The sequence below is a fragment of the Ciona robusta genome, chromosome 10 (genome assembly GCF_009617815.1).
Source record: "Ciona robusta chromosome 10, ASM961781v2".
NCBI lineage: Eukaryota > Metazoa > Chordata > Ascidiacea > Phlebobranchia > Cionidae > Ciona > Ciona robusta.
In genome coordinates this window covers 2,136,571-2,160,565 of record NC_143244.1, presented here as the reverse complement: position 1 = coordinate 2,160,565, position 23,995 = coordinate 2,136,571, and the positions used below count along the sequence as shown (strand labels likewise).

Sequence of the window (23,995 nt, the reverse complement as noted above, 5' to 3'; positions counted from 1 at the left end):
CAGTGCAAACACTATATGGATCACCTTGAAAACCATCCTCACATTTACATGAGTAACTTCCAATAGTGTTTAAACACTTTGCATTCTCAATACACGTGTCTGATGTCTCACATTCATTAATATCTGGTGGAGTAAGTATGAAACATAAATAAGTACACTGCACAAATTAATTAAAAGTTTTTTTGAGACTTAAGGTTAAATGGTGACTCTTAGTTTTGACAACCCTCTAATTGATCACATATTCACATATTATATTTATTTATTTACAGTAGTAGCATTAAGCAGTGATCCCTGTAGTTTAGTTTGTAGTTACAGGACTCTAACTTTAAACACTAAGCAAACCACAATTAAAATCAACCTTTACATAGTTAAGACTTACCCTCACAACCACCATAACCATCGTCTTGGTAACCGAGGTTGCAGTTACAACTGAAGCTTCCATTAGTGTTTGTGCATTGAGCTTTTATATCACAGCTCGCATCTCCAGTTTTGCATTCATTTATATCTGGAACATATTAAGCTAAACATGCTGTTGCTTCTTAAACGGCCATATATACTTTAATACTGTAAACTTGTTGAAAATAAAGTGTAAAACAAAAACCCACAGATGCTATAAACAGGGCTTTAAAATTGTATATTTTTTTATAAATGTATGTTAGTTTCAGGAATATTCACAATTTTAAATTAAGGGCTGTTTAAATAGGAATTCATGGCTGTTAAAGCTTGGTACTTCTTTTTAAAAATATATTCAATATCAACCCCTAAACAACACATATACTTACCAATGCATGGATCACCAGCATACCCATCTTCACATGTACAGATATAAGTCCCAATTTTGTTTTCACATTTTGAGTTAGGTGCACAAGACACATTCCCTACATCGCACTCATTGATATCTGATAAAATGCTTTAATTAATATGATATCCATTGCTGTGTTAGTTAAGTGTCTGCATGCTAAAAGTTGGTTAAGTGTCTATGTGCTAAAAGTTAGTTAAGTGTATGTGTGCTGTACAAAACTATGTTTAAAAATCAGAAACATTGCCCAAAGTGCTTTAACAGCAGTAACCTATAGTCACCCCTGGTCAAAAGTAATTCAAAATGGTTACAGAACCACAGACCATGTTCATTGTTAAGTAAGTTAAGGAAGACCAACTCTTAACAGATGTTAATAAAAGAAACATATCCAACCTTCACACTGGGTCTTTCCATCTCCAGTAAAGCCTTCTTTGCAACTGCATTCAAACGAACCATTCAGATTTGTGCAAACAGCTGAGCTATCACATGACCCAGTATCGTTGCATTCGTTTTTATCTAAGAAAAGTTGACTATAATAAATATTCTGTTACTTCTGCTACCAGGCATAATGAAAATACTCATGATAAAGTTTGCCAGATGTCAGACAAAACAACAAAGTATAATACGTTTTTCAGTCTAAATTAGCTGCTTTAAAGATTGTTCAGGTTGAAAAACCTGTTACGAAAATCGGCATAACATTGTTGAATTTAATGCTTAGCTTTAATTCACATTACTTAGTTTCAGAAATGTTTTTGTACTTTATAATTTAAATGCAAACCTGCAGCCCACTTTTGGTACTTAACAGTTGCAATAGTTATGATAACAATCAGTATGAGGAACTTAAACTCTGTGACATCCCACAGTAGCCTTGTCTTCATATATATATCATATAAAAAAAAACACATTTTCACATACTTCAGAGTGAATTTGACAGCTTGTTATGATATGTACTTACCTATACAAGCTCCTTGTTCATTTAGAACAAACCCATCATTGCAATCACATCTATAAGTGCCAGGTAAGTTTACACAGATGCTTGCAGAAGGATTATTGCAGATGTCAGGTAAAGAACATTCGTTTATATCTGAAATGTCGACTTATTAAATGTTATAAAACTCTGTTACTAAGGCATTCTTAAATATTAATTTCAAGGGCCACCACCACATTTTGATTAGGTACCCAAACTTATTTTTGGTTTGTTTATTGATCATGCACAAACATACAACTTTTTTATTGAAATTGTGTAACTAGATAGTTAAACCACTGCTATAAACGTACAAAAAAGTTGTTTAAAAACTTATGATAAAACAGTAATTACCTTCACAAAGTATTTCCCCTGCTCCAGTGTAGCCTTCAATACATTCACAGTTGTATGATCCAATAGTATTGATGCATGTGGATTTCTGTACACATGTATGATTGCTGGAACCACATTCATCAAAGTCTGAATAAGTAAACAAAATTAAATCATTAGACTTCTAAATCTTTTAATTAAATAATGAGGCAGTGTCGCCGGGGTTAATTATGGATTGTTTAGATAAACATTATGCTTCTGCAATTGAAAAAATAGAAAAAGAAACTAAAATAAGAAAAAAATTTAATAAAAAATATGTCTAGGTGCTCGTGTTATGAATTAGTCGTTTCATACCTACGCAGGAGTTGTAACCATCACCCGTAAATCCTGGTTGACACAAACAACTGAAGCTTCCAACAGTATCTTCACACGTAGCATTCACAGCACATGGGTTGGATCTTTGTTCACATTCATTAATATCTATGAAAAAAACAATTATATTATATTGAAGATATCAAAGCAACCCTGGCATACACCTCAGGCCTTATCATACTTGGTCGGAATATCTCATTCATAAAAAATGAAAAAGTTTTAATAAGATCTCAGAATCACTAAAATATTATTGCTAGTTGCATGAAATTTGCCAAAAAAAGGTGAAGTCACATTAAAGCCTTTCTTTTTACCACCATAAAAACTGAATAGGCCAATTGCATTTACCATAGACCATACAGTTTCAGCTAGATATATAAACCATCGATATTAAATTACGACTTACTTTCACAAAATCCATTGTCTCCTGCTTCTTGAAATCCTTCTTTACAAGTACACGTGTAACTACCAACATTGTTTGTACAGTCTGAGTTATCCAGGCAAGCATCCACTACCTCGATGCATTCATTTAAATCTGCAGGCAATTATTTTCTCATAAATAACAAACTTCTTCATTAAAAAAAATGTTTTTTTTTCCCAAAAAATGAGATTACAGAGCTCCTCCCAAGCAAAACAAACTTAGCCTACCCTAAATTAAACCATTTTTTTATATCAGACATATAGATAGACTTTATAAGAACTGTGTAAACATTAATTTATGTAAATTTTAAAAAACGATATATGTTAAAAAGGCAAATAAAACATTAAATTAAGTAAACCTTTATTTAGTTTTTTTTTTCTAAAATTTGATTTTTGAGTAAAATATTCGTAGTAGCGGAAAAATAGTTATGTGCCTCTTTAAACAGATAATTGCTTACCAATGCATTCCTGCAAGGGGTTACCAGTGTAACCGAGGTTACAGGTGCAGGTATACTTCCCAACTGTATTAGAACAAGTGGAATTTCCAGCACATTTATCAGACCCAACAGTACATTCATCAATATCTGAAAAAATAAATCAAATCTAAACAAAAATACACAACAAAAAATGACCCCATTTTCTATATGACACAACTTTGAAAATAAACTCACACAGTACGTAACACAAAACACGAATCTAAGAAATACCTGTGCAGCCTCCAGATAGAGACATTTCATATCCATTTCTACAAATGCATTCATATGAACCATTTGTGTTGACACATTTGGAACGTTGCATGCACTTTGGGTTGGATAAACATTCATTGATGTCTAAAAAATAAACAAATGTGGTTCCAAAGCATAAAAGCAAGTTTTACAATGTTTTATTTAAACATCGGTAGCTTCAAATTTTTTTTCAATTTTCTTCATTCTTGTTTTGTTCCGATAATTAATTTTATATTATTGAACACAAAAAAAACTGCCATTTAAATTAAAAGTTATTGTGTTTACAAAATCAGCTATCTAAAGGCACCAGGAATTTGGGCAAATTATAAATCGCATATTAACTTTATAAACGTGTATGCCACTTTTTACTTACCACCACAAACACCACCGTCCATTTGATATCCGTCTTTACAAACACATTCATAACTTCCAACATTATTGGAGCACTCTGAAGGATGTGGACAGAGGTTCTGGTTCTCCAAGCATTCATTAACATCTGCATGTAAACCTCATTTTGTAATTTTGCACATATTTTTCCCATACTTTTAAACGTTTGTAATAAAACAAGATCCACATGTAAAAAACAGTTCTTTATAAGTTAGCGAATTTTAAATAGTAGAGGTCTTTAATAAGATAGTTTAATCAAAATGCTTAAATGTATGAAGGTTTTCTGGAATAAACATCTCTTGGCAAAACAAGTGAAAAGCTATACTAGAATGAAAAATCCAAAATAATTTTATTTTACACTTAAAATGAATGAGCACACACTTTACAATACACGTGTGGTAAAAATATGGTATTTCTGTAAGTTAGACTGTATAGTAAAGACTATAATAATGTATTTACCATCACATGAATATAGTCCACTGCTCACAAAACCATCAGCACATACACAAGTATAACTGCCAATTGTGTTTTGACAATTTGAGTTGTCACCACACTGTGAAGTACCCACACTGCACTCATCTACATCTAAAAAATAAGTTGAAAAGGTTGTCAAGTTGTGTTTCAATCATTTTTTGTCGTCTCATTATCAGTGTTGAAAAAGGTAAAATTAAAGGTTTAAATAAGAAGTCTTAAGTTTTCTACAATGCTTTCCTTAGGGTAGCGTTTTTAAATATTATCATGAGATTTTAGGAAAGCCCAGTCCTGGTTTAGGACAACTGACTTTAAAATTGCATTTTATTTTAGTTAAACTACATTTTAAGTGGTGTAAACTTAATGCAAGAAAAGTTAGGACACTTAAAATGCAGTTAAACTACAATCTACTTGATAAATGTGCACCGAGCATACAAGTGGCCTGACTTTTCTTGCTTATCTATTTCCAATTACCGACACAAGTGAAGTCAGCATGATATTCATAGCCTGCTTTGCATTTGCACTGGTAGCTTCCTCTTGTATTAATACATTCTGCTTGTGGGTGGCAACTATGTGTGCCAAGTGCACATTCATCAATATCTGGTGCCAAATACATATAAAAATCTGATATCCTACTGTAGGTTATAAACATGGTTTAAACTTACCTGGCTTTGTGGTGGGTGGTACTGTAGTGACAGTGACACCTGTATTAAATGAATATTGAGTTTATCAAAAAAGGTTTAAAACAACTAGTTTAACACACTCCTATAATTCGTAAAATCTAAAAGGGCTAAAATAGACAGCAAGATTTATTTAAAATGGACACGCAATTTAGACATGACATTTTTACAAAGATTTCCATTTTTTAGAAAACTTCTAATGACTTACGGTAACATGATTCAGTTGGGATTCCTGTATATCCAGACAAACACTGGCAATGAAAACTTCCAGCAAGATTGAGACATTCAGCAAACTCAACACAGTTGTTTAAACTTGGGTCTTCACACTCATTAATATCTAAAAACAGTATTTTCAAAAAATAAATTTTAAATATACTGCTCTTTTGTAATTGCAACAGCACCTATGCAATCTATAACAAAATATGTTGTAGAAATATATAGCTGTCTGTTGTGTAGAATGGACACTCAATTTAACTGGTATTTTTTGTCCTTTTGTTGTAATATTAGGGGTAATATTTCAGCATGCCCCATTGTCGGTAAAGCAATAATTTTTAAATAGCAAATATACTTTATTGTCATGTTTACTCACCAGTGCAAAGGACTGATCCATTACCAGTGAATCCTACATTACATGTACATGTATATGAACCTGGGTTGTTCTCACATGATGCATGTGTAGCACACTTGCTAAGTTCATTGGAACATTCATCAATATCTAAAACAAAGTCGTATTTTACACTTTCTAAGTTTGAAATGACCACCGGATTATTTGTTGAATGGATAACAAAATAAAACATAGATGTTTGGTCCCATTAATTTTTTTGGCTGTAGAAAAATTAGTACTGGTTACTCACACCTTAGTTTCACAATGATTTTGGAACCTAATTTCATAATTCACAATTACTAAGAAATTAGGATCACATAGGCAATGATTAACTAGAAAATTGATTTATATAATGTTAGTTCTTACCATTGCAAGTAAAGCCATTACCACTGTAGCCACTGTCACATTTGCATTGATATGAACCAATTGTATTATGGCAACTTGCATTGTCATGACAACCAGCCAATCCTAATGTACATTCATCAATATCTGTAGAGGAATGTGGAAAATATAGTTCAGAAAGCTGATAATCTTATCTAATAAAACACATATGCTTTCATCAAGCAGAGGGTAAGCTGCTTTTAAACATGAGTTGTATGACTGTACTAGTGGCCAATATAAATCTGGATCTACCCATAGACAATAAGATAATATTTGAGATCATTTGGGGCATAATCAAGAAGCTGCTTATTAATACTGAATGTGCATTACAGAGTTCCAAAAAACTGGTAATTACATATATAACAACAACATATATACCTTCACAAGAGTTGAACGGAGAACCTTTGAAACCAGGCAAACAAGGAGAGCATGTGAACGAGCCAATAGTATCAGTGCATCTAGAATTGGATGCACAGTTATGTGTTCCATCGTTGCATTCATTGATATCTGAGAAAACACACAAAAAAATATTAAAAAAGAAACAGAATGCATTTTTAATTTTAGGTTGTAAGTGCTTTAAAAACGTAGAATTCAAAAGCAGTAATATTTGATTAAAGTGAATTTTGAGTCAATGATACTAGGTTAAGTTTGATGAAGCTAACATTGTATGTATACAAGTTTGTAAGCAAGATTGTACCAACTACTAGTAATAATTTGCAACTTTAAGCATGAGGTGTATGAAGCCAATATAAATGGTGTGCAAAACGAGACACTGTGTATAAAGTTACCACATATGTGCAAAAGGACACTATTGGGTGATGATTAATAATAATTAACACACAAAGAAAACACAACTCACTCGAACAAAGGGTTTTCCCATCACCAGTATAACCTTCCACACACGTACACTTAAAAGTACCAGCTTCATTTGAGCATTCAGCATTCAAAACACAGGTAGCTGTCCCTGTACTACATTCATCTATATCTGTAATGAATGGAAAATAAGGTAACTTAGTAGTAGGTTTAAATCTACAACACTGTAGTAACTAATGGGTCACCCAAATTATCAGGAATTTTAAATAAAACTAAAGTGTACAATTGTACACCTGATTTATAAAAAAACAGTGTTTTCAGGCACACGATAGTACATGTATATGGAACTTAGTAAAAATTATTAATCTTTATAATCTGTTTATAGAGATACACATCCAATAAACTATGTGTGTTGTTTCTTAGACGATTAAGCAACTTAATATTTTCTGTTTTCATTGTAGTTTAATAATTTATCATTTCATTAGGCCTTGGGTTTAAACCACCTTAAAAATTACCGTATATGTTGTAATGCTTAAACACTTAAGCATTGTATAAATTTTATTTGAAATGTTTTAGAATTTGAATACAACATCTATTAATTCATAAGTTCCAAACTATACAGTAGTAATCTTACCTTCACACACATCAAAGCTGTTGAGTTCATATCCATTCTTACAGTTGCAATCATACCCTCCATCTATATTAACACACTCAGCAAATGCACCACAGTCATATTTTTTAGCTGCACATTCATCGACATCTGTTAAGAAAGTATATGATAAGTTTCATAAGCAGTGTAGATATTTTATACATATAATTTTATAACAACTATCCTTTTGCATGTATTCTATTTTTATTTGCCTTTAACGTATGTCGTATATTCATCAGAATTATAGAAAAATTAACAAAAAAACAAACATTGTTGTTACCTTGGCAATGCTTGCTCTTATTTAGGAAGTATCCATCAAAGCAATTACATTCATAACTTCCAAGTGTGTTAGAACACTCAGAGTTTTCAGGACAAGAGCTTGAGTTTGTACATTCATTTATATCTGTACAGTATAAAGAAATGTTAGAAAACTGGAAGCTTTGGTGGGTGATGAAAAAAATAAAACTGAAACTAAGTTTGATGATTGCTTTGGTATAAGTGTAGGGAAGCACAATACTCTACATTGCAGTTGGTTCAAAGACATTTACAATTAAGTATTGTGTATCAAAATTTTATTTGTTTATTGAAATTAGCATCCTAATAACACAATTAACGTTGGTTGTGTCAAACCTTCACAGTAAGCTCCACTTTGTATCGCATATCCAGGCAAGCAGTTGCATGTAAAGCTACCGATGGTGTTTAGACATTCTGATTTGCCAGTGCAATCGTCAACACCAGTAGAACATTCATCAATATCTGAAATTTTAGTCAGCTTTATATAAGTCTAAACCATATTAATGATATGAGAAATTAAAAACTATAAAATGGAGACATTTATATAATGTATATATAGACTGTAATTTTCCAATTGAAACTAACCAGAAAATCTGCGATTTATGCATCTGTTATAAAAATTGTTATGTGTAATAACGACTACATAGATAATGGATTCCCAGTTATAGTCTTACAGGCACCTATTTTCTCTTTATTTTTTCTATTGACAAGTTAAAATCCTTTTTAAATTGAAAATAAGAGCACATTAGGTGCAAATTTTTTGCTCAAACCCTTATTAGCTGTGTATATATTTAATTATATATTGTCTTTACCTTCACATTGAAGAGATACTTCATTTTTAGTAAATCCACTTTTACAAACACACACATAAGTACCAGGTCTGTTTTTACAATCTTGCTCAGTAGTGCAGGTATCAGCACCAATACTACATTCATCAATATCTGCGTATTGAAGAGAGTTTAGTACATGTATAATTGTTATTTATCATTTAATATTTCCATTACAATACTAAAGATCATATCCAATTATCATAGAAATAAGACATGACAGCGAAGACAAAAACCTTATATCATGTTAGAAATAAAATAAACAAAAAGGAATTGGTTAAAAGTGTGGCTGTTAAACCCTAAAATATTATGTTACTTTCATTTAGGCTTTCTGTTCCAAAAAGTTACCTGTACACTTCACAGTTGGATCTCCGGTATAACCAACCAGACATGTACATCTGAATGCTTTGTCTGTGTTGGTGCAAACAGCATTTGTTCCACAGGCTGGTACGTCACCAATACACTCATTGATTTCTGTAAAAAATTATGGGAAACTCTAATAGAAAAATTCTTGAACTTTAGGGTTATTCGTTATATATGGCTGGTGTTTTGAGTAGTGAAGTTATCTATCACTTGCATCATAGCTACAAATTGTTAATAAGTTAAATAATTTAAAATAGCTTTGTATGACAGCCTCACCTGTACAGTTAACAGTGGGAACTCCAGTAAAACCTTCACCGCATTTACATTTGTAACTCCCAGGTAGATTAATGCACTCAGCTGTTCTTGCACAAGTTGTGTTTCCAATCAAACATTCGTTCACATCTAGAAGAAAATAATAAATAATCCACCAAAAGGCATAAGTTTAAACACTATGAAAAAATGTCAAACTTGGTATTTCGTGGCATGTGGTAAAATAAAAAAAGCCAATTCAAGCAAACTATTGTTTTTATTTACATTATTCTTGGTAGCAGAAGTAAAAAATATATATTATGGTTAGTTACCTGAGCAACCAAGGGTTTTGCCTTCTCCTTTATAGCCAGTATCACATGGGCATTCGTATCCAGGTGCAGTGTTCAAGCATTTAGAATTGATTTGGCAATTCTGGTCACCAGTGATGCATTCATCCAAATCTGGATATTAAGTTATTTGTTAAATGCAGGACAACTTTAATTATACATACAAAAAGTTTTTAAAAAACTGATAAATAAAGAAAGTAAAAAGATAAAATAGTTATACTTGGAAATAACAGTTTTTACTAATAGTAAACTATAGATTTATATTACCTTCACATTGCCCAACATTGTTCATCTCATATCCATCTTTACAGACACAGGAATAACTTCCAACCTTATTACTGCAATCGGCAAAGATCCCACATAAAGATGGATCATCTTGACATTCATCAATATCTGAAATTTAGCACATCAGTCATGTTAGGGTTTTTAACGACCTATCAAACGCTTCACGTCTTTACATATACTTTGATCTCTACTAGGAGTTTACTCAAAAATATTTAACATAAATGGCTTGTTTGCCCGCTAAGTGTAGCGACCACCTTACTTACTTCCACATAAATGTAAATATGTTTTTAACTGTAAGCATGTTTCAACAACTGCTGTTGTTTCTTTACATCTATTCTATTCTATTCTGTATGGGTGAGGTCTGTGAGGACCTGGGATTTAGGCCAGACTTGGCCCTTTACATCTTGTTATTATTATATTATTAACGACAAATAAAGCTGTTGTATTTAAAAAAAAATCTATAACCCTTAGAATTTTTTCTGTAGTTGAAAATGTAGATAGGAACATTCTATTTTCATATAGTTAAGTATTTTTAGCAATGTCGTTACTACCTTTAAAGAACTACTTACAAATAAAAGACACCTAGCTTTAGCTAATTCGCAAACAAATAAAATAAATTATTCGAAACTATCTGCTTTTAATCATTTTCACCAGTCAAGCTACTCACCAACACAATATGTTAATCCATCTCCAGTAAAACCAGTTTTACAATTACAAGTAAAACTTCCTTCAGTGTTGGAGCAAAGAGAGTTGTCGGGACAAACTGGTGGCTGTTGCTTGCATTCATTAATATCTAAATGTTAAAGTGTGACAGGGTAATATGTTATGTTGAAAATACAAGATGTCATTAATAAGCATCATGCACCAAAATGGGCATCAATATATGTAAAGTAATAGTTTATTGTTAGTGTTAAGTGTACTATATGTGTATGTAGAAGGACTTTTGGTATAAAAATAACTTCAGGTTACACGGCCTGCACTTGACCATAATGGAAACAGCATTGCTGCACATTTAAAAACTTGTACATCGAAAAAGTACAAAGCAGAACTTTAGAAACACATGTATACCTATACATTCAGCGCCAGACTGAGTGAACCCATCAAGGCATTTGCATTCGTAAGTTCCAACTCGGTTAATGCATTCTGCATTTGAACCACAAACATCTTGCTCACATTCATTTATATCTGCAATATATAAAAGAAGGTAAAAAAATGCAGTGCACAAAACATTTACATAAAAATACTAAATATTCACAGTGGTAAGCAAAACCCTAAAGTGAGTATGTTACATTTCAAGTGCTTAATTACATTTTTAGGAGTTTAAAAAATATAAATAAGAACATTATTTGTTGAATTTTTCACATGTGGCCTATATATTGTGTAAAGACTGACCTGCACAAATGAATCCATCACCAGTGAAGCCTTCAATACATTCGCATGTGAAAGTAGAAGGTATGTTCGTGCATGTAGCACTGTTGTGACAGTTGTGTGTCTTCAACGCGCATTCATCAATATCTGAATTAAAGATATATATACAGTAAAATTTTGTTTTTTGCTCTGTATATGGAAAATAAAACCACAGTTACCAACTGCCAAAAAACTAATGGATTGTAGTGGGTGTTAGGGCAATGGACCAACTCTAACTTATATCTCAAGTACCAAGGTGACTCTATGAGCTAACTCATGTAAAATAGAACAGAATACTGCAGCAACAGTTATAAATGTCATAGACATCATATTTACAAAACTTTTTGGTTAGCAGCATAAATTGTTTTACACCTTCATTGGCAGTGTCTAACCTTTTACAAATTTTAACTAAATGCAAAATCAATCAGCCAGTCTTAACATATTACAATAAACTTATGTTACCTTTGCATAAGATACCAGATCCAGTATATCCATCATTACACTTGCATACATAACTTCCAACAGTATCCGTACAGCTTGCGTTTTGTGAACAGTTGTTTACACCAATACATTCATCAATATCTGGTAAGTAATTACAATTTAGAGGGGGGAATTCAAAAATCCGAATTTACCGTAATATATGGCGGCATTTGTATACTGCATAGCTTTTAATTTATCTATTTGTTTTATCCTGAAATGTTATCAGTTTTACTATGAAAACAAAAATAAAACGTTTAAATAATTTAAGGTAACATAAAAATAATCCAGAATATTAATCCAATGTAACTCACTAATACAAAGATCTTCAGAGTTCAGTTTAAATCCATTCAAGCATGAACAAGTATAACCACCGTCCTCGTTTATACACTTAGAGTTAACCGGGCAATCATAAACTTTCTTGGTGCATTCATTAATATCTGGGGGTTACAAATGAAAATCAAAGTCTTATTAATTTATTAATGCACTTTATAATGATATTTTTGTGACCAAACAAATGTTTATACAGTAAACATTTTCTGTTCTGTAATTGTCTTTATACCCAGTAAAAGATAAATTATATTGTGAGGATTTAAAAGCTGACACTTTTTCTCAGTTTGTATTTTACCTGATCTAATATTTACAACTGTCATTTTGTTGCTTGTAAATTGTATCAGTGAGCAGTTGTGGAAGAATTAAATCCAAAACTTATAATAATATTTACCTTTACATTTCCCATGGCCATCAGGTTCATATCCATCAATACAAACACATTTAAACGAACCAGGTTGATTCACACAATCCTTGAACTCAGTGCAATTATCAATGCTTTCACTGCATTCATCAATATCTGCATGCAATGATTCAAATGTAACTAGGTAAGTGCTTAAATGGATTTTTTTTATCATGTTGCATACCTAATATAATATATTATATTTACATGCATAGGTACTGAAAGAAAACTAAAAATTATATAGGTAAACAAATGTTTAGCATGTTACTAAACAGTATTTAGTATGACATTTCATTTACCTAATTTCCATTGTAAAAGAAATGTCTTAAACTTAAACATGCTTGCAAAATTACTAAAATGTAGGTAATTATTTGGAGGCAGACTTCATTGTGTGTAAGTGACATGTCTTGCAAGCATAGTCTCGTTTTTGTTCTCACCTGTGCATTGATCTGGTCCCTCCGTAATAAATCCACTCTTACAGCTACAAGTGTAGCTTCCGACATTGTTTGTGCAAGTCTTGTTCACCCCACATACACCTCGTATCTCACGACACTCATTGATGTCTGGAAACGTTTTATTAAATGTACAAGTTTTGTTAGGGCTCTTTGAGTATATAAAACTTAACCCTATTCTAACATTTTGTCTGCCAAGACTTTATCAGAATATATCTGGTAACAAAATGAACAGGGTAAAAGTTTTGGTTTATATGTCATAAAAAGAGATTTACCTTAATAATATGAAACTTTAGATATAAAATAAACTTTCAAATTGCATTCAGCAACATAAAACTTTAAATTTCTCACCTAACATGATCATTTACTTTTTTCAGATACAAAATTTTGAAATTTTAAAATAGTGCATACCTGAACATGTGTCTCCATTATATTTATAGTAACCAACTTCACAATAACATCTGTAGCTTCCTGCTGTGTTCTTACACTGCCCACTTCCACAAGGGTTGCTATCACATTCATTTATATCTGTAATATAAACATTTGGTTATGTGGATTTACTAGGATTTGCAGTGATGCCTTTGAACACGGTTGTTTAATGTTGCAAAAGCAAGTTTACCAAAACCAAAAGTGCTGCTATTCTAATGTTTGAGGGGTAAAGATAAGTGTAACGTAAGTTAGTATATAGTCAAAATACGGCTGAGGTTCCTAGCAAAGGGCCAATATGTGAAGAAAGCACATTGGAACAAAGGTAAAGAACCAACTAGCTGCTACTTACCAACACAGTATCCATTTACGTTTGTATATCCAGGTATGCATTGACATGAATATCCACCAGGGAAGTTCACACATGTTTGTACAGCAGTGCATGTGTGTGTACGATACATACACTCATTTATATCTGAAATTATAAAACCAAAGTTTCTCAATAACATCCAGAAAAGTACACATATAATATAAATAGTTCTTTAAATTCAGAGTTATAATGGTTTATAGGTAACAGAGTGTCTGCTGTACTGTACAATTTAGAAAATCACAAAAAAAATAGAAAAGATAACAGAAGCTAAGCTTTAAGAATAAATTAACTAAAGATAATTTTACAGAAACCTAAAAAATCTTTAAAACCTTATTATTTAACTCACAAACTTCTTTAAATAATTACCTGCACAGTTAATGTCTCCATATCCACTGAACCCAGTTTTGCACAGGCAAGTGGAAACACCATTAACTACCTTACAATAAGCATTCTTATGACATGTTTTATCACATACGTATGGTGCAGTAGTTGGTTCTATGGTTGTAGTGACTTCCACTGAAATAAAACAACATAACTTAAACATAATTTAATGGTTAGTCTGCATTGTCCATATGATAGTATAGTTATTTCTATGCAAAACGTTTAAAGAACAAATACCAGAACTTAAAACTAACTGTGGTGTATTTATAACAGCCCTGAATATGATAGGTCAACATATGTGACAGGTCAATGCAACAGAACATTTTACAAAATGCAAGCAATAATGAATTACATTTGCAAACGATTTTTGCTCTTTATGAAAACGACTATAAATGCAAATGCTTTCTGTTTAATATGATAGCAACAATTTATGTTGATATTTAACTTTTAATAAAATTAAAAGCAACTCACATTCACACTTGGTAAAGCCATCCCCCACAAAGCCAGGTAAGCACTGACACTCAAAACCTCCATTTGTGTTGTCACAAGTGGCATTGCGAGCACATAGGTACAATATGTTCTGGCATTCATTAAAATCTGAAAAAAATATTAAATATTATTTTCTAAAACCATTCTTAGTCGCACAGGGTAATTTTCATGGAATGTAGAAATAACTTAGTTTTCTTTTTATGCAAAAGTTTGGAACATATTTGGTTTTATCACTTTTTTCCTAATAACTTAATTTTTAATCACTTATTTTCTTAAAATATACGTGAATAGCTGCTCAGAGAAATCTATTTTTTTAATATTACATTCTTTATAATTGCTTAGCTACAACATTAGAATAATTTTTCATTTTATAAATTTGTAGCAGAAATGTTGTGTATTTACCAATGCAGGCTTCACCATCACTGACATAACCCTGGTTACATTCACAATAGAAACTTCCTTCAGTGTTTACACACTCGGAGTTGAGGGCACATATGTCAGGGTATTGACATTCATTTACATCTAAAAACAAAAATTTGTGTTTATCTCAAAAGCCCAGTATCAAAAATCAAACCTAAATATTAGCAGCAACACAACAGTCGTTAAAAACATCTTATGTGTCTATTATAAACAATGTTTTGGAGAACCCTTTTTAAAATACTTATTTAAAATAAGAACAAACTTAAGGAACACAGCTACAAATGTAAATGACATTCAAAAAAATTAACTACTTATAAAAATTTTTATACTAACTCAAAAACGAACCTGGGGAGTCGTATGCAATAACCGGCCTATCGCGGCAACAGAATTGAACCTCGTAATTGTCACAAGTTCTAATATTTTGTTTCACATCGCTGCAAATTAAACCCAGCAAGTTGTGAATAGAGAGAAAGTTCTGGGTCATGGAATAAACAAGACCAGTATCTTTGGATCTTCCTCTTACAGCAGTTGGTGATGCACAAACTTCATCTGAATAAATGGTGAGAATAATATTCTTACATACCAGTAACAAATGTTTATAATACTTATTATTTTGTATTGTTTTTTTAATGTATTTCTCCTAAGTTCTGCTAATAAATTTTCCACTAAATGAATATGTAATATTCTTATTTTCCATTATCAATTTTGTCATTTTTAAACTAAAATGATATTTTCACAGTAGATATAACAAAACATGTTCTGTCATACCTGGATACTTGCTCCTGAGTATAGAGAGGAGTTGAACATCACCTTCAACATACACAGGGGTGTCCTCACTCATCCAGCGACTCCATGATGAACCAGATGTACATTCACCAAGGATTCCTACAAGAAATGGAAAAAATGATCAATAACCAAGTTATATAGCAATCAAATATACCACAAAAGCCAACAAGTATTTCTAAAATAGGGTAAATAAAGTTGATCAATAAAGCAGAAAACATTGGTGGTTTCGCTTTTTTATCCCAGCACCATATTATGATATCAAAGGGACATTGCACTGTATTATAATATACAATACCAGTATATTATAGAGTCCAGTGAATTTTAAACTGTTATGATTGTCATGCATTATTAAATCAACCTTTTTTAAATTGCAATTTTAGGAATTTTGCTTCTTTACAACCAAGTTTTGTTCATGTCAGTCACAGTTAACAGAACAAAATTTACCAAATACTTATACATTCTACCTTTCGAATTTTATTCTTACCTGAACAACAAACTCTTATCTTGTAGTCCTGACACACGCCACTGGGTTGTCTGCTGTTTTCACACACAACACCAATGTTTAAACCAACATCCAATTTGTCGCCAGTCTCTAGATATCCAACATCAGCTACTGTTCGTATTTGTATGGCTGATGGACTTGAACAAAAATCATCTGCAAAACATTGGTTGTTAACATCAAATAAACCATTTATGCTAAGATAACGTTTTTAAAAGTTCAAAACTGGTGCTTAAGAATTTTTTATTATAAAATCATTTTAAGGATCAAAACCTAGTAATAGAGTACAGTGTAAAACATTGGGTAACATTTAAAACAATTATATAGTGCTTTTTTCTTGTTAAACACATTCAAAATAAACAACCTATTTATAGTGCACGTAAATTCACAGTGATGAATAGGAGATGAGCAGAACAATAAAACATTGATGTGAATAAATTGCCAGATATAGATTTGCAGACTTATACTGTTTTGGCAGCACCGGTTTATACATAACTCCTTACATGGTCTTTCTCTTGTGAGTGATTCCAATGATTCATCATCACCAACCCCATCAACATCATCTCTATCCATCCATGCACTCCATGAGGATATTGAATCACAAGATCCAATTGTGTCAGAAGCTGAAACCACAAACAAATGGATTAACGAATGGTGGTTACGGTAACTACGTGGGTAAAATATACAGCATCAGGAAAAGATGGGAAATAACAGTAAAACATTACATTATGTTTGATAAAACAGAGGACAAAAAAAGTTAATGGTACACACAGGTTAGGCTTGAAGCATATTATATGTAAGAATAATAGATCACATCTCAGCTAAATTCTTTGACCCTTGCGTTGGGACATATAAAATTTAAAAAAAAATTTAGTAAAGTGTTTGGTATTAAAATTTTTATAATTGTTTGGAAAAAAGTCCCAAGGTAATTTATAATGAACTAGTATTGATCAGGTCCACTTGTATACAATACTTACATTCACAATTATATCCGTCACCATTGGTGCCTTCTTTGCAAGCACAAGTATAACTTCCTATGCTGTTGTTACAATCAGCTAAGTCACTGCAGTTGTGTGCCCCACTCTCACATTCATTTATATCTGTGATTGAAAATGTTTGATATAAGAAGGCATAACTATTGACAAGTAATTAGTTGTATACTTTATGTGTTTGTACTTTTAAAGAGCAAAATAAAACTAATTATAATGTGTGTAATTAATATGTGAGGTTAATACTGGTTGGATCAGCCACATATACTAATGTATATAAATTTTGGAATGATGTATATAAAATATTCTTGGTATCGTTTAAACTGATAAACGATGTATGTACCTTATTTATTACAATACCATGCAGTAAAATTAATAAAGCAAAGTTTAATTATACACTCACAATGCAATTAAAATAAACTTTCTATAATGATGCATTGGGTTTGCAATTGGTTAAAACATACATACCTTGACAAGCATCACCAACTGCAGTATAACCAGTAGTGCATGTACAGTAATAAGCACCATCAGTATTTACACATTCCTGATCATCATTACACAACTTAATGTTGGTATCGCATTCATCAATATCTGTAGAATATTACATACATGTTTTATGTTATACTGGGGCTTTTCTTTTCATCAAATTGTTGATAACAAATTGTGGGGATCAACAAGAATATACCAATTTTACACGAAGTACTGCATATGTTATACTATTAACCAGAAAGGTTCACACAAAATTTTAGGAAAATAAAAGGGTCGCGCAGAAAAAGTTTAGCAAGCTTTGTTAGGTACTACCGGTTCAGAAAATGTTTGGTGCCTATTAGAAAGACTTTACAGTCAAAGAAACTGCCGCTTACCCACAAATTTGCAATATTAGTAGATAAGCTTACCTGCACAGATGGAGTTGTTTTGTACAGTATACCCAGAAAAACATGAACACTCATAACTTCCAAATGTATTTCTGCACCGCTGGTCACATAAGAAGACATTTGTGGAACATTCATTTATGTCTGAAATATAAACATATTAACAAAAATAAATTTACGCTGCAGAGTGAAATAACTGTTCACAGTTTGTAATTCATAATTGTCTTTATATAATACCGTAATTTCTTAATTAGGTATATTTATGTCCCACCAACCAAGGAAAATACTGGATTAAAAAGCTAATACTTCAGATAATTTAAACCAGAGCTTAATTAATGTACACAAATTTAAAATGTAAACACTTTTCAAAAAAGTAAATGCAACATTTTTATAGAATTTCTATAAATTTTGTTTAAAAACTTTCTATATTTTTTATAAAACAAAAATAATAAACATTTTTTTATACACATTTAATAAAAATAAAAAATAGTTGTCAAACCCACCAGTGATCTGCAGACCTAGACAACATTACCTAAACAAGTTCCTTCCCTTCCAAGGAATCCTTTCTTGCACTCACAGCCATAGCTACCAGGTGTGTTCACACATAATGCATTGTCATCACAAGTTACTTCCAAACATTCATTCACATCTGGATAGAAATAAGTGAAAAATATACCAGTTAATAAAACACTTTGTATAACATTGATTCCTTTTGATTTATACTAATCAAAAAACAAGTTTGTTTACTTTGATAAGACACTTAAGGGCAAAGTTTACCAAACGGACAGTAAGATTGTTTTTATGTAAACCTGGGGCTAAATTTCTCAATATAAAAAGCTGTACGAACTTTTGCATTAGAACACACCTTTACTTTGCTATACAGGGCAAGGCAAATAATACTAAAGTGCAACATATATGATTTAACCCTGTATCTTCAACTTATATTTGATAACATAATAGTTAAACCAAATGCGATTAAGTATTGAGTATCACTGACCTGTACAGTTAACACCATCTCCTTCATAACCAGTTGTGCAAGAACATTCAAAACCCGTCTCGGTATCAGAACAAGTTGCATTGGCTGAACAATTGTCTAAGTTTAGATCACATTCATTCACTGCAGGTAGAGTAGTGCCTGTAGAAAAAGGATTGGTTAAAAATCCACTTGAATGTGCTATTAAAAGGTTATCTTATATTAGAAACTCCATTTTTAAAGTGTGCTGTGCCACTAAGATTTAAGAATATAAAAAGTTGGACCAGAAGTGTTCAGACAGTATATACTTAGATTTCACACAACAAAAAAACAAACTTTTACCTGCAACTGTGCTTGGGGCTGTGGTTGTGCCTGCCATAGAAAATTAAAATTATATATATATATATTTTACCCATTACAAAGAAACTGCTAATTTTTTAATTATTATAATTTCTATGCAGTTTGAACGAAAATTTTGTAGTTCTAGTATTACTCAATCCCGAAAAATAATTTAACATTTTATTATAAATTTCAGACTTACCAATATAAAGACCAAGCTTACATATAAGCTGAGCAACAGACCCCCCAACTTCATGCAGTTGAATATAATCATTTTCATAAATTGAGAAGTTTTGTCCACTGGAAATCTCATCCAACATTTCACCTTCAACTGAACGAATACCAAGAGCTATAACTGTTGCTTTAGACTTCAACTCTGCGCTTGCTGTCTTGATCAAGTCATCTGAATGACCCGTTGCTATGACAACAACAACAGCAGGCACGCCTTGTCTTTGACCAGTTTCTGCGCTGAGTATTCGGCTACTAACTGTCTGTAGGGCTTGCCCAATCCTTCTATAGCCAGGATTATTCGTAACTGCAGTTATAGAGCTGATAACATTAGTCTCATCAGAATGGGCAGAGAGGGAGAATGCAATATCTGCTGAAGTACTGTAGCGGACCAAAGCAACTTGTACGTCATTAGGACCGATTTGGAATCGACGTACAATGTCAGAGACCAAGTGAAGCATTTCCTTAAAGTTTTGTCTTCGAACATATGTGCTTGAATCAACCACAAACACAAGATCTATTGCTGTATCAGATCTGCATTTATCTGAAATATAATACAACTGTCATTTGACTCTTTAAGTGCTGTTAGAAATAAAATTGTAAATGTAAAACATAAAAAAAATAATGAAGCATTACAAAACATCTTTTGACCTACTATTCTTTACTCAAAGTTTGGAAAATCGGAGGCCTTAGTGTGTTTTGGAAACTGTTTTTCAATAAAAGCTTGGAGTTATACTGCATTAAAATATCATGGAAATTCATTAAAAAAATCTTACAGTTTTGTTGCGGAAAGCAATGATAGAATCCTGTCAAGTTATTCTTCTCACATATCTCCCCTTCATCACAGTTTGTAGCTCTGCATATAATTCCTCGGGCACCAGCACATATGCAGTTTTGTTTGCAACCATTTAGCATGAATGTGTCTCCTGTGTAAAGACAGTATAAAACAATATGACAAAACTAGGACATTATTTTTAAATCTTTAAGCTAACTACACAAGAGCTATGGCATATAAAATATTAACAGTAACAAAGCATATTTTATCATACATATCTACATAGACACCGTAAGTTAATATAGTGTTTATTTCAGAGCACAATATAAAATGCGATTTTCCTACAGCTTTACATTTTAAACCAAGAATTAAGAGACAAACAAAATGGTCTTAAAACTTGTAAAACACTAATCTTAAAATCTAAAACACTGTTTGAAAATGTTGGAAAGCACTGCCCTGGAAAGTTTGTGAAACGCAGCACCCACTTACCTTTACTCATAGTAATTCCACCATCGTATGCACAAGTACAATCCTTCTCAGTTAAACAGAGGGGTTCTTGTACTCCATATGAACATACATGTTCAGCAGTTGTGTTAGCTTTCGTAATCAACTTTTCAAAAGAATCTTCTTGTATTACATTAATTGAATCAGGTGCAGAGGCCAACTCGTTCAAAGTATCTGTTTTAGTTCTCTGTAAAAAAATTAAATTGAATCTAAAGGGTAATGTTACACAAAACCTGATTTTTAGTATATTTACGAATAACAATTGTACCCAATGGCCTACATAGTTAATAACTGTAGCCAAGACATTTGATTTGTGCTAACCTTTTCTTAACTTCCACAATCCCCCTATAAATAATAACACCAAAATGGATTACTAAGTACATACAAATAAAATTAACAAAAACACTAATGCAAAACTACCATATTATATAACAGAGCAAACAAACCTTAACCCCCACGGCAATTACTGTGGAAATTTCATGAAGCTTTCTGATTGGTTGAATGACAGCATCACGTGATGCACCATCCAATATCACCATGACAACAACATCAGCGTCCAATCGCCTTCCAGCTTTAGCAGTGACAGATGTTCTGTTTAGAAAGTAATTTAACATGTTGATTATCCATTACCATTTTTTGATTTTTCTCTAAAGTAGCATAACAAAAAGGAAAAGTGAAACCTCTAATAGAATGTTTTCAACCACTTTTAAGCCACAGAACATTTTATGCATTACAACAATCTTGCGGAACACCTGTTGAAGATGACTACTGTAATACATTAACTTACGTTGCAACATAGTCTAGAGCCAGCCCCATGTTCACAACACCGCCTGACTGCTGAGGAATGTTTGCAATATCTTCTAATAATCCATCCTTATGCTTGTGTGTGCCAAGCTTCCATAATTCCACAGGTTTTGTGGAAGCAAGTATTACACCAACCTGCAAAGTCAAAGATATTCTAATATGGCAAAATAATAAAAGTGCCTTGTCCAAGGACACATACACCAGAATAGTAGCAGCGACGAGCCATAAACCCATAACCCTTTGTTAGCGACAGGCACGCTAAATTGTACTAAAGTACTGGTTAAGTGGGTAACTATTTCAAACTTGGAGACAAATGTAAAATAACTCTTGGAACGTGGGTTAGCAATTATATACCGGAAGAGCTGATTTACAAAACAAGAATAATTGTTTATACTAAAACAAACCAATTTAATACCTGAACAGATCGAACACCTATTTCAAACCGATCAATCATATCATAAATAAACAATAGAGATTGATTGAACTCTTGTGATGTCATAGAAGCACTTGATTCGAGAACAATGATCAAATCCAAAACCATGTTTCGCGGACATTTTTCTAAATGAACGCACGGGAATTTAAAATATTTTGTTAAAAATTTAGGTATAAAATACAGTATTGAAACAAGTCCTTGTGCATTGAATGTTTAAAAGTTAGTTGTATAATTCCCATTAATAATAACCACTGAGGATGCCTAGAGTAATTGGCTAACCTAAGCTTAATATCAGGTCCACATAACATGTAGTGCCTGAGGAAATTATAAGTAAAGACTAGAATAAAACGTAACATAATCACTATATTTTCAAATAGTATTTAAGGTTGCAGTTCAGAGTGCGCAGAATGCAACTCTGCTTTAAAATTTATAATGCAATTGCTCCTCTTGCGTTCTTGAACCGACACAAATATATGTGTAATGAAATTAGAATATTAATTAAACTGTAACTTGTATTTACCTTTGCTGGAGTTATTAGAACCTGTAACACAAAAAAGTTGATTAATTCACTACAGATTTAGGGTAATAAGTTACATGGTTTGACTAAATTAGTTATTTGGTCAAAAAGCAAAACTGGGCATATAAACAAGTTATATTACCAGTTATTTTAAACTATTTTTGTTTAAAACATTTGGTATATATCAAAGTTCTTACCTTGACGAGGATCTATTGGTACAGGTGTAGCTGTAACAACAAAAACAAGAAAAGTTAAATACAAGAACCAAGTAGGATAAGTTTAAAAAAGAAAAAATTTAACTCAAAATGTGATAAATAAAAAGAGTGTTTATAAATAAAAATAACCAGAGAAATTAGGAATTTTTCTTTAAAAAATACTTACGTTGTGTTTCATCAAGGCAGTCATAGACTCCCCAAGTTACTTGTGCACAATATTCTCCTGGTGTACATGTCACTTGTGCGCATGTGTAGTCACCACCTTGCTGGCACACACACTCAGTTCCACAGTCTGGACTCATGTAGCGGAAATCTGAACGTACATTGTGCAATTATGCTAAATGTAGCCCTTTGAGAATATAAGACTCATACTCTATAGCAAAGTTTTGGGAATAATTTTTGCCATTGGCTTTGAACGTTTTGAACATTTTGAGCCATGCAGAAAATAGAGATGTCATTAACCCCTAAAAAGAATGTGACTATTAAAACAAAAAAATCATAGTTAAATATATAGAATCAGTTGTTTTATATTCCACACAACATTGGATTGTTACTCCAAATGCTTTTAAAAACCAATGATGATCTTACCAACATCTACGTATGCACCACTTGGTAAAATGCAACCACATTCTTCCTCTCGAATGCAACTTCCATTGTTATCCATCAGGTAACCATCATCACATACACATCTGTCTGTCTTTGGTTTGTCACACCTGATTCAAATATTGTATGTTGGAATTAAATCTATGGCGATGAAAGCGTTTAAAACACACTGACAAGGTGAAATTTTAAATACAAATTTAAAAGCCAGTGAGGTCATGAACCAACTTAAGCCTACTACAAGATACTGGGACACACACAGCCATAGGACTTAACTCTTAAATAAAAAATAGAAAACAGGTAACTTTTTATAACCTTCCAGACTGCACCACTTATAAAGCCGAAAGCA

The 23,995-nt window shown here is 32.1% G+C and overlaps 1 protein-coding gene across 1 annotated transcript in view; it reads right to left on the bottom strand.

Moving 5' to 3' along the window:
• Positions 1-23,995, bottom strand: part of LOC149729462 (uncharacterized) — a 71,949-nt gene that overhangs the window by 31,766 nt on the left and 16,188 nt on the right. Inside the window, exons 39-97 of the mRNA XM_089886873.1 lie at positions 23,635-23,759; positions 23,213-23,359; positions 23,029-23,058; positions 22,835-22,855; positions 22,297-22,511; positions 21,865-22,016; positions 21,524-21,668; positions 21,063-21,264; positions 20,575-20,724; positions 19,773-20,342; positions 19,574-19,603; positions 19,256-19,393; positions 18,791-18,907; positions 18,283-18,402; positions 17,855-17,977; positions 17,375-17,497; positions 16,901-17,020; positions 16,383-16,553; positions 15,881-15,997; positions 15,458-15,661; positions 15,095-15,214; positions 14,675-14,800; positions 14,189-14,338; positions 13,805-13,927; positions 13,438-13,554; positions 13,012-13,137; positions 12,566-12,691; positions 12,156-12,281; positions 11,827-11,946; positions 11,350-11,472; positions 11,026-11,142; positions 10,625-10,750; positions 9,940-10,065; positions 9,658-9,786; positions 9,353-9,478; positions 9,062-9,187; positions 8,699-8,827; positions 8,223-8,348; positions 7,873-7,995; positions 7,578-7,703; positions 6,990-7,115; positions 6,509-6,637; positions 6,116-6,238; positions 5,735-5,860; positions 5,354-5,482; positions 5,131-5,169; positions 4,940-5,065; positions 4,454-4,579; positions 3,981-4,103; positions 3,590-3,712; positions 3,341-3,466; positions 2,869-2,997; positions 2,448-2,573; positions 2,118-2,243; positions 1,755-1,883; positions 1,193-1,315; positions 783-899; positions 380-505; positions 1-123 (exon numbers count right to left, since the gene is read on the bottom strand). Of these exons, the coding sequence (XP_089742999.1) occupies positions 1-123; positions 380-505; positions 783-899; positions 1,193-1,315; positions 1,755-1,883; positions 2,118-2,243; positions 2,448-2,573; positions 2,869-2,997; positions 3,341-3,466; positions 3,590-3,712; positions 3,981-4,103; positions 4,454-4,579; positions 4,940-5,065; positions 5,131-5,169; positions 5,354-5,482; positions 5,735-5,860; positions 6,116-6,238; positions 6,509-6,637; positions 6,990-7,115; positions 7,578-7,703; positions 7,873-7,995; positions 8,223-8,348; positions 8,699-8,827; positions 9,062-9,187; positions 9,353-9,478; positions 9,658-9,786; positions 9,940-10,065; positions 10,625-10,750; positions 11,026-11,142; positions 11,350-11,472; positions 11,827-11,946; positions 12,156-12,281; positions 12,566-12,691; positions 13,012-13,137; positions 13,438-13,554; positions 13,805-13,927; positions 14,189-14,338; positions 14,675-14,800; positions 15,095-15,214; positions 15,458-15,661; positions 15,881-15,997; positions 16,383-16,553; positions 16,901-17,020; positions 17,375-17,497; positions 17,855-17,977; positions 18,283-18,402; positions 18,791-18,907; positions 19,256-19,393; positions 19,574-19,603; positions 19,773-20,342; positions 20,575-20,724; positions 21,063-21,264; positions 21,524-21,668; positions 21,865-22,016; positions 22,297-22,511; positions 22,835-22,855; positions 23,029-23,058; positions 23,213-23,359; positions 23,635-23,759 (7,826 nt within the window). The remainder of the gene's footprint in view (positions 124-379; positions 506-782; positions 900-1,192; positions 1,316-1,754; positions 1,884-2,117; positions 2,244-2,447; positions 2,574-2,868; positions 2,998-3,340; positions 3,467-3,589; positions 3,713-3,980; positions 4,104-4,453; positions 4,580-4,939; positions 5,066-5,130; positions 5,170-5,353; positions 5,483-5,734; positions 5,861-6,115; positions 6,239-6,508; positions 6,638-6,989; positions 7,116-7,577; positions 7,704-7,872; positions 7,996-8,222; positions 8,349-8,698; positions 8,828-9,061; positions 9,188-9,352; positions 9,479-9,657; positions 9,787-9,939; positions 10,066-10,624; positions 10,751-11,025; positions 11,143-11,349; positions 11,473-11,826; positions 11,947-12,155; positions 12,282-12,565; positions 12,692-13,011; positions 13,138-13,437; positions 13,555-13,804; positions 13,928-14,188; positions 14,339-14,674; positions 14,801-15,094; positions 15,215-15,457; positions 15,662-15,880; positions 15,998-16,382; positions 16,554-16,900; positions 17,021-17,374; positions 17,498-17,854; positions 17,978-18,282; positions 18,403-18,790; positions 18,908-19,255; positions 19,394-19,573; positions 19,604-19,772; positions 20,343-20,574; positions 20,725-21,062; positions 21,265-21,523; positions 21,669-21,864; positions 22,017-22,296; positions 22,512-22,834; positions 22,856-23,028; positions 23,059-23,212; positions 23,360-23,634; positions 23,760-23,995) is intronic.